The sequence below is a fragment of the Pleurodeles waltl genome, chromosome 9, assembly GCF_031143425.1.
Source record: "Pleurodeles waltl isolate 20211129_DDA chromosome 9, aPleWal1.hap1.20221129, whole genome shotgun sequence".
Lineage (NCBI taxonomy): Eukaryota > Metazoa > Chordata > Amphibia > Caudata > Salamandridae > Pleurodeles > Pleurodeles waltl.
This window is the reverse complement of record NC_090448.1, coordinates 300,921,344-300,934,944: the sequence shown is the minus strand read 5'-3', so window position 1 is coordinate 300,934,944 and position 13,601 is coordinate 300,921,344. Positions and strand designations below refer to the sequence as shown.

The window sequence follows — 13,601 nt, the reverse complement described above, 5'->3', positions numbered from 1 at the left end:
ACGTGACCTACGTAGTGCTATGCTGAACTAGGATCTTTAGGAGGCTCTATGTATCGCGATCTGCTTATATTCACCTGATTGTCTTATGCTTCTGATCTTTGCATTATTGAAAGCTTATCATGGTTGTCGTCTTGTGATTATGTTCATTTGCTTCTTGGTTTTGAGATTAATACATTTGCTATTAGATTGTAATCAATAGGGAATAAAATTCACAAAAATTCCATTAAGGTGTGGTTATTCATGACTGAAAGGTCATGGTTGCGCCAAAGGTATATTGATGCCTAAAGTGAAATACATTGTGGTGATATATGTTGACAATGTTATTGACATATTGATAGACATATTAATCAGTTATCTCGTCTTACGGTGTCTCACCACTGGGTCTAAAGATTCATTGGCCTAAAACGAGTCCTGATGTGTATAAATTAACATAGACGGACGCGTTACCAATACATTCACACGCTCAATGGATTCAGATGTTGTGGTAACATGGTTGCACTACAAGGCCTGCACACCCCATCTACTTAGGGATATGTAACTGCAGATGAAATGCGACACTGAGGCCGTTTGAATTGGGTAGGTGACAATACACAACACATCTCCATCAGTTTGCAGCACTGAGCTGTTCAGTATTGACAATGCACAATTGTCCCATGTGTGACTTGTTTCTAGGTAAGCGTTTGTTGTTCCCTCTGCCGGTAGCTCATGTTCAACTGTGCACCTACACTACCCAACATGCTCCAGGGAACCTGGCTAACTGCCTTGTGGAGGTGGATTTATCTGTGCAGGAAGGGCCATCTCCCTGTACATATGCTATTTTGATCGACAATTGGCTCTTTCAGTGTGTGCAGAAGTGTGCAGTTTGCATTAGTGGCACATCAATATGTGTTCATAGCACAGTCCTCTTCCTTATTGCAACCTGGAAACTGCACCCCAGGAGTGATGTATGATGTCGCGAGTGCCTCAGTATTTCCGTGTCACCTACATCTGAGTGACAGATTGCACACCCCTTCCACACTACATACTGTTTGGGAGGGTGGCCGATTGACTATGTGGCCTAATGTAATTGTGAATGGTTCATCTTCTAAGTTGTACTTACAGTGAAGGCCATTTCATTGTCACTGTGGGTTTTGACATTTGTCCCTTGGTGCTCTAGAGTGGCAGCTAATGTATGTATCAGCCGTCATTTGTCCAGAGGTGTGTATCCCATTGTGCCAGGGTGTACAACATAACTACCAATGTCACACCTCAGTGTCACCCTGCCCACGTGTTAATGTAGTGGTGTATGTTTTGTGTGTCCTACAGGGTTGTTCTGCTGTGTGTATATTGCTAGGTTAATTGACTTACCGACAAGAAGACTATTGCCATACTGTCCATCCTGGAAGTGCTGATTGATCCTGCTGTGGCGGAATATGAAGGAGTCATGGCCACTCACAGGATACTTGGCCAAGGTGTTTGTGAACAATCCCTGATGGTCATCTATGGCCTGTGCATTGTTAGAATGTGTGTGCTTTCTGTTCCCGAATAGGTGCTCTGTTGCTGCAGGTGGGACAATCTGGACATGGGTGCAGTAAATTGCACTGAGCACACACGGGAAGCCATGGATTTGATAAAAGCCCTGTTTTATCTCCTGCTGCTTCTGCTGGGTGTTGGGGAAGCCGATGTGGCGGGGTGTGAGGGAGAATATGGAATCTAACACCTTTGGCAGGAAGACAGAGAATGAGGGCTGTGATACCCCAGTGACCAGGGCACCCGTTGTCTGGAAGGAGCCACTTGGCAACATGTGCAGGACATCTAGCAGCTTGGTCTCCGGTGGTATGTTGTGTGGTGTCTGCAGGTTGTCTGTTAGTTGTGGCTCAATATGGCGCAGCAGCTGCTGTATGGCTTGCCAGTTGAGTCGATACCTCAGAATGATGTCCTGTTCCCTGAGGCCATGGAGGGTTGTTCTGTTCATGAAAAGGTGGTCCTGTGCTCGGCGTTGTCTTGCAAGCTGCATCAGTAGCACCTCCATGTTTTCCTGTTGGTCTGTAATGTTGCTTGTGTGTGTTTTCCTTAAGTAGTGGTGTGTTTGCCTCATTTTATCACCTGCCCTGACCCAGGTGTTAAATTTGACGCAAATCTGGTTTAGCGTCCTGTTTCGGGTCCGCCTCCCACCTGTGCGTCATTTGTGCCCTGTTGGATAAATATGGCGCTAGGGTGTTTGAGTCATTTTTTGGATGGGAACGCCTACCTTGCATCTCATTGACTCAAGGCGGTTTCACGCATCCTTAAAATGGCGTTAACTCCATATTTTTGACGCTAAATGGGTCTAGTGTCAAGATATAAATATGGAGTTAATTTTTTTGCTGGATTTGTGTGAAAAAAAATGACGCAAATCTGGGGCAAACAGAGTATAAATATGGGCCTTAGATGGGTAAGCCCTGTGTTGAAAAACATGAATGCAGAAGCTATTACATGAACGCAACTACTGTCCTAAACAATACAGCCATCTGTCATTCTAAGAGGAAAATGTGCTTTGATTTACTAAAATGCCCATCCTCCAAACCCATCATTGTGAACAACATTAATACTATAATCTGCTCAACTATTGTTGCTCTCTGTATAATTACTGGCTCACCATACTCAAAATGGGTTCAGGTCCAAGCGCTCAACCAGGGATAAACTCAGCAGAATTTATGAATGATTTTCTATGAAACAGGATCAGACAACAAAGCAGTAGGAACAATCAATCTAATCAAAGCTTTTATCTCTCTAAACTGGGATTATTTCTATAAAATAGTTAAACAACTAGAGCTTCTAAGAATATTTAATTGTCTACCCCTTTTGAGTTACTCTGGAAAATCCAACATGGATGGCTCAACCTTGAGTTTTCCACTGATGACTGAATCATTGACAGTCCATGTTAGACACTCCGGAAATCAAAAAGCCATTTTCTGTGATCATTTAGGCTACCAAACTTTCTTTATGTGCCCATGGGTACCTTTCTTTTAAAGGTATGTACAACATGACTTTTGATTACTAATGGACACGTTGAAAGGGTTTGTTAATATTCTAACATTGTGAATTTCAATGATCAATTTCAAATCCTCACTATAAAATCCATCTGAATCTAAGTACTGTCCATTTTATACAAGTTGTCATTAAAGAAGAATTCAAGATAAAAATTACAAATTCATCAATATTACCTTTGTAAGTTGAAAGTTGACATCTGCTTTAATAAACTGTGCTTACTAGCTAATATTTGACTAAGAGTGTATTATGTTCATGAAGATTTGATAGAATTAAAATGAATAGCACATTTATTGTAAAAATTTAAAATGTGAATTTTGACAAAAGCATGGCTTTGATAGCTGAATATATTTGTAGGACTTCTATGGGAAAATGAATCACTTAGAATTGCAATGAAAGCTATTCTATGTTTAGTGACAGTCCTGATTCTGCTGTAATTATAAGCCTTTCACAAACTGCATTTTGTAATAGGTTTAGTAGTACTACAATAGCACTGCTCATATACTACAAAATGCTGTTCTTATGCATATAGGGAAATGGTAGGAGAGGCAGAGGCGAAGACCTGCATGCAGAGGTCTTCACCCAAGCCTCTTCTCTCATTTCATTGCAGGCCTCTTCGTGCACCTATGAATACATTATTGTAGTAAATATGGGTGGGGCAAGGATGGTGGCTGGAAAATGGGGAACACTTATTTCTAAATGGGTGGAGTTTGAAGAGGAGAAAGGAGTGATTTAGGAATGGATAAGGAGGGGTTAGGGAGGGGTGCACACCCACCTACAAAAGAGTCATTTAATTCCTGTTCACAATCTGTACTTCTAAAGTTACTACAGCCAAAAAGGTCCTAGAACTGCTGTACATGTATTTCATCTCATCCCTGGAGTAAGTCCAGCATCAAACATGGCCAACCACTGGTAGTTCAACACCATACTATAGTAAACAATGGATGTAGATACTTAAAAGAACATCTCATAGGGAGTAATGATCAAATACATAAATGTAGTTCAAATTTTTAAAAAATATATGTAAATGTAATTTTATATTTAAACAATAATATTTAGATATTGATAAAACTATGATTTTCTTATAACATATACTAATAATATTTATGTTTGTTTAAAAATAAAGAATGTTTTATTTAATAAACACATTATTTAAAATAAGGGAGCAGGCTGAGGAAGGGAGAAAACAGTGAAAAGGAAAGGGGGAAATAGAAAACAGGCTGATCAGGTAATAAGTACCAGAACATTTTATTTATGGAAACAGTGAGTAGAAATAAAGAGCCCATGGAGTTTGGATAAATACTCATGACCACTGTTATAAGGATGTGTTGCCATCAGAAAAGGGGTTGATAGATCCAGGCTTCCTTCACTTAGACATCTTGTAAATAGGTAGGTCTTTTTTGAAAGAACAGGCTGTCTGCAGCAGTTTTTTAATAGGTCCAGAAAGGTGTCCTTGGTGGCAGACAATGATCCAGAAAAGGTTTGGCTTTGGGTTTGTGCCATTCTAAATTTCATGTGTTTGAAACTGAAACAGTCCATCCTGGGGATTTTCTTGAGTCACTTATCATATCCAGTAGGTCAGCTCAGCTAAGTAGCCTGGTCTGACCGTAAAAAGGTCTTCATACGTGAGGCAACAGATTTTGATTTTTATTTAAGCCTATAAGGAAAGCTTGAGGACATACTTCAGGGTTCGGTAGATGTGATCAAATTTTGTTTTTCCTATAGTCAGCCAAGCTGTAGAGTGGAAGACGGCTTTTAGGGGTATTAAAGAGTTATATATTATAAACATTACTCTGATCATAGTTTTGCCCGAGATCGTGGAAAAAACAAGTGAATGGTGTAGAAATAACTGCCCTCCTATACGACAGAGGCTACTTTTGGGGGAGTGGTTATTTCAGGAATGTACAGTACCCAAGGCTGAGAAAGCCTACATACATGGCTGTCACATAAAAAAACTAGCATTTCAACACAAGAAACCACACTGCGTAGAAAATAGATGCTACAAAATGATTTATTGCTGTACACTCTCCATCTCTCCAGAACATACCAAGTCTAAAGTATCCACTCCCTGCTTCTAGGAGCAGATATACATTCATGTAATATTGAATACAAATAGTGCAAAATGATTTGAGACCACATTTATATGCAAGTGTAAACCTGTATTATATGAAATTCAAATGGGTCAGTCGAGAGGTTTTTGCACACACTCATGGTCCCTTTCTCTGAGCAAGCATTCGGGCAGAGAACGATTTTCAAAATAATTTAAAAAAGCAATGAAAATAAAATTTAATTAGGCAAACAGTTGTCCGGAGATATGATTGTGGGAGGAAGAATGGCAGTCCGGGAGGACAATCACAGGTCATATTCTGGTGTCAGTCAAACTAGACATCTTTCAAGCCTTTGAATGCACCTACAATTGCTTCTCCTACCCGCTCGAGCATTACCTTATAAATGACTTGCTGCCAACATCCACCTACCCGATGTCCTCCTCATATACCTCCTCAGGCGCATTTAAATGGGGCAGGAGAGGTGAAACATGAAAGGGCTCAAAGTTGTTCAGACGAAAGTACACTCTCAGCCACTGGTTGTCTGCTGAGCAGGCAATTTTGTGCTAGGTGGGCAGGCTCAGGTCACAGTGTTGGTAAGGCCAGATTGGTGGCTTTGGGGCAGCCATTGCTGGAAGACCCTGTTTTCCAGACACCAAGGGGCATATTTACAAGCCCTTTGCACTTTTGGTGCATCACTTTCTGTGATGCACTGGCATGCATAGTGCAGACCCATATCTATCGGGTAATGCAAATCTACTTTGCATGTTTTTTCCTGGCTTCGTAGATATGGTGTAAGTAATGCAGCGCAAGTCACCGATGGGTTTTGACACATTCCCAGATTTACAAGAATCTGTAAACCTGGTAATATATCAAAATTGCACTCTACCCGAAGGCAGGCACAACAAGTAGAAATATCTTTATTTCTCCTTGTTGTTTCCTCTTTCAATGTGTGATGCATTCTGCAACATACATTGAAAGAGGAAACTACCTCTATGAATTGTTTTTGTGCAAGGATGCCTATGGCACTACTCAGCAATTTATGTGCCAGTACAGGGAGATAGGATAGAAATGCACCATAACTTGTAAACACTGTGCATTTTTGCCCTTTTGAATTAGCATAGGGCAGTGCAGCAAAACAAACGTGTGGCCCTGCCCTATGCCAATTACTTATAAATATGCCCCTAAAGGATTTTTCTGACCATGTAGGGCCCTCTAATCAGTCTCCTCCTGGCCTCCGGTGTTAGTGGATATTTCCACCCACAGCCTGTTCATTTGGGACCCTATCCATCGCTAGATTGACACACTCTCCTGATTAGTGAATTATCACCTTTCTGCACCCTATTGGTGGTGGTGGCCTGCACCCACCACGCGCTTGAGGACCTGTGTCTTGTCTGCCCCATTTCCTGCTGCTTCCCACTGTCATCCTGGCTGATCGCTGCAAACGAATAGAAAAATAAAGGAATACTCATGAGAGCACTGGTTCACTACAAGGGATACATCAATATTTGCACAAGCCAAGATACATTTTAGCACTTTAACAAAGATTCCTATTGATGCCATTTACACTCCCTTGCCCCATGCAATGATGCATTTCTCACATGCCATATTGTCAAATTGGTGTCTTGCCCCACAGAGGAAAAGCTGTAGCACATGTTGACTAGTACCACAAATCTTTTTACTAGATGTCAAAAGCTGCACACATTTTAGCAAATGAGATGGGTCTATTTACACAAGTCATATTACGACATATCTTCAAGTTTATTTCAACATGAAACAATAGAAGAGTGTGGTATCCCTGACTGTTTGGTTGACAAGTAACACTTGATTAGTAGAGATTAATGCAGTTTAACTAAGTCAATAACATGAGATATGTGTGTGTAACATCACTGTTATACAGAGAATTATGTCATGTGCAAAATGTATATGATCAGCTGTTAAGGTCTAGCTCACTAGTTTTGACACACACATGCTTCTAATGTGAAATCAGGATTACGTACAGGTAAAGAACAGCATAAGGACTATTTTTCATGATGACATGGCCACACTGTTCCAATCAAGATACAGGGGCTAATTTAGAGTTTGACTGAGATGGTTCTCCTTTCGCAATGGTGATGGAGTACTGTCTCATCCAAACTAATGATCTACCCACCTTATTTAGAGGTGGGCAGGCGTGAAGCATGTTGATGATGGGTCTTACCCCGGCCCCATCACTGATATGCTCGTTTGGCAATTTACCCAGCCATAGAATGGCCAATCAAATGGCTTTTTCTGCTGCCCATCACCTGGCAGTGGGGGAAAGTAAAAAACAAATTATGATTCCCATGACATGGGAGAAAAAACTTCCTTGGTGGGGAAATCATTAGTTTTCTTATTTTTTTCAGAAATAAATTCCCCCTTAGGGAGATTGTTTTTGAAAATTGTAAAACTGTGCACAATTTTGGGATGTGGCTGTCCTGTTTGACAGAGCCACCCATCACACTTTACCAACACTGGCAGGAATAGCCATGAGGGTGATTCCTGCTAATGTTAAGCAATGTCTGTGGGGCCAGCAAACGTCCCCAGATTTGGAGAACGGGATGTCTGTCAGGGCAATGGAGTGATTTACTCTTCTATGCCAGTATGTGTGGATAACACTTACTAAAAAAGATTTAGATAAATTATGGTCTCCATTGCTGTAAGAATTTGGGTTATTAATTGAGGGAGTAAATACCCACCGCAAGAAAGTATCACAATTGACCATGAGCTCAACATCCTGGTACCTATGACACAGAGTAGACAGGCTTATCTTAGAGGCAATGTGTAAAGTAGTTATGCAATACTAAAACAGTAATAAAGTCAAAATGCAAAACACTAAAATGAATTAGCAAAATAGATTAAACATCAAGAAACAGAATGATACCAAAACAACAGAAATCACATAAGGGGAACCAGAGATATGTGTTTTTAAAGTTTTAAGTAGAAATAGCACCAAAACAGCACAAAGTGTCAAAGATTATCAATGGTTGTAGTGGGACAGGGCCTGGAAGCGGTTTGATGAAGGCCACAATAATACACGAGTCGGATACACTAACCAGGTTTGTCCTGGTCAAATATTTTACCTTCGAACTTTAGTCATTTAAGCTCCAGTCCACCACAGGAGTAAATTCCTAAAGCTCCCCAGGACTTCAGGAGAGGCACTCAAAGACTCACACGATGGCAGCAGAGGACAACAGGAGGGTCCAGGTTCAGTTTCCACTGGTCAGCTGGGCAGCAGCAAGCTTGTTGTTTTTCTGTAGATTTAACAGGAGGTCAGCCTTATTACCCTTGGAGTCTACTTCTTTGTCCTGAGCATAAGAGGGATAGCATGTCCAATCTTCAAGGTTCTTCTCAGGACTTAGAAAGTAAGTTCAGTTCTCTTCTGATCTTCCTCAGTTTCAGGAGTGTTCTGAAGTGGGTGCCTGGAGACCCCTAACAAAAGGAGCAAAGGGCCCCGAGGCTAACCCACCCATCTAGGCCAGTTTGAAGATGCCCAAAATCTTTAACTACACTGAGCTTGGGATCCAGGGACTGAGGTTGTTTGTAATTAGTATAGTATGGTAATCCTAGTGACCTGCCACATCTAACACTTAATTAAGTTTTAGTTAATCCCTTGGCCACCATTTAACTTAGAGACCGGGGCCTTTTCAAACAAAGCTGAACTATCAGTAACCAGACAAATTGTTTTAGCATTCTGTTCCCCTCCTTGGAAGTGCACCCGCAATGTCATCTGAAAACCCCCAGTTGATCTGTCAAACAGGTCTTGAACCTCCAGAAGGATTTGATACTGATGTCAACAAGAGACCCACTGTGATGGAGGCGGGGCTGGATGGCGGAACAAAGAAGGGTGCAGGCCTAGATGTTTGCTAGCTCTGCTGATGAAAAAGTAGGCCTCTTTGAAGTTACTTAAGTCCTTGCATCCAGCCCACAGACCTTCCTGTCAAGGGCTCAATAACACCTACAAACACCAAAGGCCTTTTTGCCGTGCCTTACGAGCAAGTTCACTCCTCATTCTTGCCCACTGAAATGTTAATTATTGGCTGGCAGATGGGAAAGAGCAAAATGCAGATTTAGCTTCCAGGCAGGGCAAATGTGACTCTCTAAAAGTCATTTTTCCAAAATAGTTATTACAAATCTGACTTCACCAGTGAATTGTACTTGTAATAAATATCTCAAAAAGTCCAAAAATTAAATCTGTATTTGTTTCTTAAGGGAAGGTAGTTTTTATTACACTTAATATTGCATCCCAATGCCTATGTAACCACCACATCTGCACAGTGAAAACAGTTTTGAGGGCTGTTTCACTGTAAGGACATGTTTAAAATTAAACGTCTGCACGTCCTAATTTTACATATTGTACACCCTGCTCTGAGGTCAATTTAAATATTTAAAAGGAAGGTTTAGGCCTGTCAAAAAGGGGGTTTCTTAACAGGTTACTTTATGTTACGTTTGCAGGTAAAACCAGCACAGCCAGGATTCTGATGGCAGGCCTGCAGTCATGTTTATATTGTCACTATAATGGATGGCACAGTGGGTGGTGCAGCCCACTTCTGACATTTACAATACATACCCTGGTACCTTGTGGGACCATATACTTGGGACACATAGGTACGTGAAATATGCTAATTAGGGGTATGCCAAAGTCATCATGTTTAAGGGAGGAGCACAAGCACTTTACCAGTGATCAGCAATAAAAAGGGTTCAGCAAAAGGCAGTGAAATTGCGGTTATACAGCAGAAATAGAAAATTTCCAACAATTACAATTTGTACACCTAATGTATCACTCCCCGGCATAATGACAAGATGGACATGGCAAACCTAACTAAAGAAAACATGACCCTACTATGCATCAAATATATAGACATGAGTAAAAAAATAGAATTCTTACCACTGTGCTACTGCTGACGCTCTTCCAGCTGGCAATGGAAGTGCGGATGAGTCTTGCTAGAACCCTCCTCTGCAGCTGGATCAACCAGGTGTACTTGAAGTGTGGATGAGGGAACGACTCCGGATGAGCTGGTCCTTCAGAAGGGCTCAGTGGCAAAGGCTCTCACTGTGCTTGAGGCATGCCTGCAAGATATGCATTTTTTGCCAGCTGGCTATCTGCCTCTCCCTGTGTGATCTGCTGCACTTCCTCTGGATTTAAATTGGATTGCCTTTCTCCCTGGGTATTTTGGAGATTTATAAATGATTTTTAGCAGCACCATGGAGACAGATTCTTATACCCTTGAGGGATAGAGTTGCATCCTGCTATCCTGGCTATGAAGTACGCTGAGCGAACATTGTACTGTTTTAAGAATGGATAAAGCTCAATGTGTTCTGAGTGGGAGCAGTTGGCTGGCTATCTCCCTCCTCTTAGGTTTCATCTGAATAGTGTTTCATCTACCTTTCAGAAATCCTCTTCTCGGCTTAAGATGGCCATGCATGCACGTCCACTATGTAACTTACGGTTTTAAATGCCTCTCAAAGAACTCACTCCTCCCCAGCCCCCACCTCCAACACACACACACAGTCCAGCAAATAAATCTGCTCGGTTTAGGCACAACAACTTCAAAAAAGAGCGAAGCCGAAGGAAGGACATAACCTCAATGATGAGTGGTGCCACTAGACAGCGTTTTTTTAAATTAGAATTATATTTCAAATGTATCTGGGCGCATTTATGAACATGAAGTGTATTTCTCTGAACACGGATAATGGTGGCGATATTGTGTATAAAAATGGAACGTTTTTACAATCTGACTTTTGGGGGAGTCCCCTTTGGGATCTGTTTATTTAGTATTGGGGAGGGACATTTTATTTTCATGTGTGCTGGTTGTGTCGTGTGTCATTGCATCTTTGTACGTGTGTTTTGTGGCAAACGTGATAATATTTTTCTGTCAGTGTGTTTAGAGTTGTAACAGAGAAAAATAATGTGTAATTACATTTTATAAGGCATTACTAATAATCAACTGTTCAATTTTCTAAGTACATTTGTATGCTTACTTTTTTACAATCTGCTTTGTAACTGCCCTTTCGCGTGTCTGCAAAGTGGAACGTTTTTTGAAATCTGTATTTTTTTATCTTTTTTGTGATGTTAATGTTTTTCCCTGGCTCAACTAATTTTTCGTAACTCAGTTTCAGTACCTATAAATGGGAATGTGTGATGTGTGACTTATTTAATCTAATTTACAATTTCGGAGATATGTTTTTTTCTAAATGCATGACCCTCCCTGCCACCTTCTCTCGTTTTCCCTGCACTCCCTCCACTTGTGATATTTTCCAAATTCCAACTACACCGCCATGTACATTCAAGTTATGGATCTATTTGTGCAGAATTCTTCTCACTTGTAGGGACGAAACATAAACACGAGAGACATGATAGGCATAAAGATAGCTTTATACGCATACCTTTGTGAGTTGCATTTATCATTTTTGAAGTAGAACTACAGAAATTCGACCTTTATAAATTGTGCAGCTTCAGACCATTACCCCTCCCACAATTTTATATAGAGGGATTTCTCTGTTAAATTTGGCTGACTATATCCACGGAATTCCATAATACGGTATAAAAACTGAATTGCATATTTTATTTAAGTTCATGCTTCGTACGTTCATCTGCGTCATTACAAAGGGAACTATAAGAATAAATCAATATATAATATATGACCTAAATGCATTTAGAGGCTGACTTGCGCACTTTAAAGGTCAATTTATAATTTGAACACACAATCTAAATCACCTTGCCACTGTTTATTTTTTCTGTATAGTTATAACTCCTTCCAAGCAGCTAGCATGTGCAGTGCAGGTGTAAATAGCATAAAAGGCAGCCCTGCCGTGACTGAGGTTGATGAGCAGACGCATTTTAGCATACTTACAGACATTGTCATAATAGTAAAAGGGACAAATAAGATAAAATTGGTCACCTGCACATTTGTCTCACAACTCTAAAGCTAAAAGCAAAGAATAATCAATGATGATGCTTGATTGTTGAGGTTTTTGTTCTGAACTTCGTGTTGCCCTTTGGAAGTCAAAGCACTCCTGATGCACAACTATTATGCCACAGTTTCCTGGACATTATTTGTAAGACACTAATAAATAATGACCAAGTGGAGGCCTGATTCACAAATTGCACTTAGTGGTCAGTTTTGTAGCTCTGCAGTAGTACCACAAAACCTTCTACAAAACGTTCAACAAAAGTGATATTCACAAACTGAACTTTTGTTTAACTAACTCATTTGTAGTAAGCCCCTATCTACACTAATTTATGTGCAATTGTGTTGCAATACCAGTGGTTGGCCATGTGTAGTGTAGTACTTACTACAAAGGTTTCAGTTACTACAAAAATGTAAATTACAACAAATTAGTACAAAAGTGCAGTTTGTGAAAACTGAAATGTAGTAAACTTACTCAAAAGTTACATTTGTGAATCAGGCCGTTTGTGTTGGAGCCACCCATGCAATACATTTTCCAAGATTAAAATTATGTATAATCACACACAATTTATATCAGCTTGTTGAAAGTCAAGTATTTTCTATGTGTCCACAAGGCAGACGCAAGTCAATGTCCAGCATATCCTTGCTGAAATGGGCTACCAGATACATAATATCAGAATAGACCTCAAGCCCCAAGCACACATCATCAAACAAAGTGACATTCTAGAACGCTTATTGGTAGTAAGTGCTACTCATGCTGTAATGGGCAAAGAGGACAGTGTTTCACTGTCCTCTGACTGCCCTCATCAAAGGGGACCTCCACTGCTATGAAGAAGAATGTCTTCCTGTAGCTGATCTCAACATGTTTAAAGCATGATTTCAGAAAACTGTATATCACGGTCTTCAGGCATAATGGTTAAACATCAGTAAATTCCATAAATCTTAATGATAAAACCAAGGCATGTTACCAACAGTTGAAGCGTCCAAGTCCACTAAGTATTCTCTTTCCTTACACATTCAATTAAAACAGAGAACCGGTTAACGCCAAATCTTAATGCAAGTGAGTGACGCTGAGGATGGATTGCACATTAGACCGTTTTTCATATATAGGGAGATGTTGTACTTACATTTTTGAAGAGGTGGCATTCTTAATCTCAGGAGGAACAGAACAGTAGAAAGGAGAGTGCATCCTGTAATGACCAAGTGCAGTTGACGTAACAAACTGCTCATGGCAAACCTCAGAGCAAAAATCACCAGGAGACTTATTTTAATGTTCGGGGTGACAGTAAAAAGCATACCAGTGAGACTTCATACTAGTTACTAATCAGAAAGAATACATGCTGCCAGGGTTCTTTTCAGCTGTTGACTTTAGAAATACCTTATGTAAACAATGAGCTGGTCGGTTTACTGACGTATATTCCGGATACAATTACATTTTGAAGTATGAGTGAAATGCAATAATGATTATGCTACTGGAGTGGAAAAACACAGAATGTACCAGAGAAAACACTTTATAATGGTTTGGATTCCAGAATAAACATTTTTTTATTTACTTACTTGCAGTTGTATTAAGCACGTGCCTGAGGGTAAGACAGAAATGTCACACTTACAGGAGAAA

General features: G+C 40.3%; 1 protein-coding gene across 1 annotated transcript in view; it reads right to left on the bottom strand.

Moving 5' to 3' along the window:
* Positions 1-13,309, bottom strand: part of LOC138259204 (galactosylgalactosylxylosylprotein 3-beta-glucuronosyltransferase 1-like) — a 277,956-nt gene extending 264,647 nt beyond the window's left edge. Inside the window, exon 1 of the mRNA XM_069206774.1 lies at positions 13,111-13,309. Coding sequence (XP_069062875.1) covers positions 13,111-13,279 — 169 coding nt within the window. The 5' untranslated portion in view covers positions 13,280-13,309. The remainder of the gene's footprint in view (positions 1-13,110) is intronic.
* Positions 13,310-13,601: the final 292 nt, after the last annotated feature.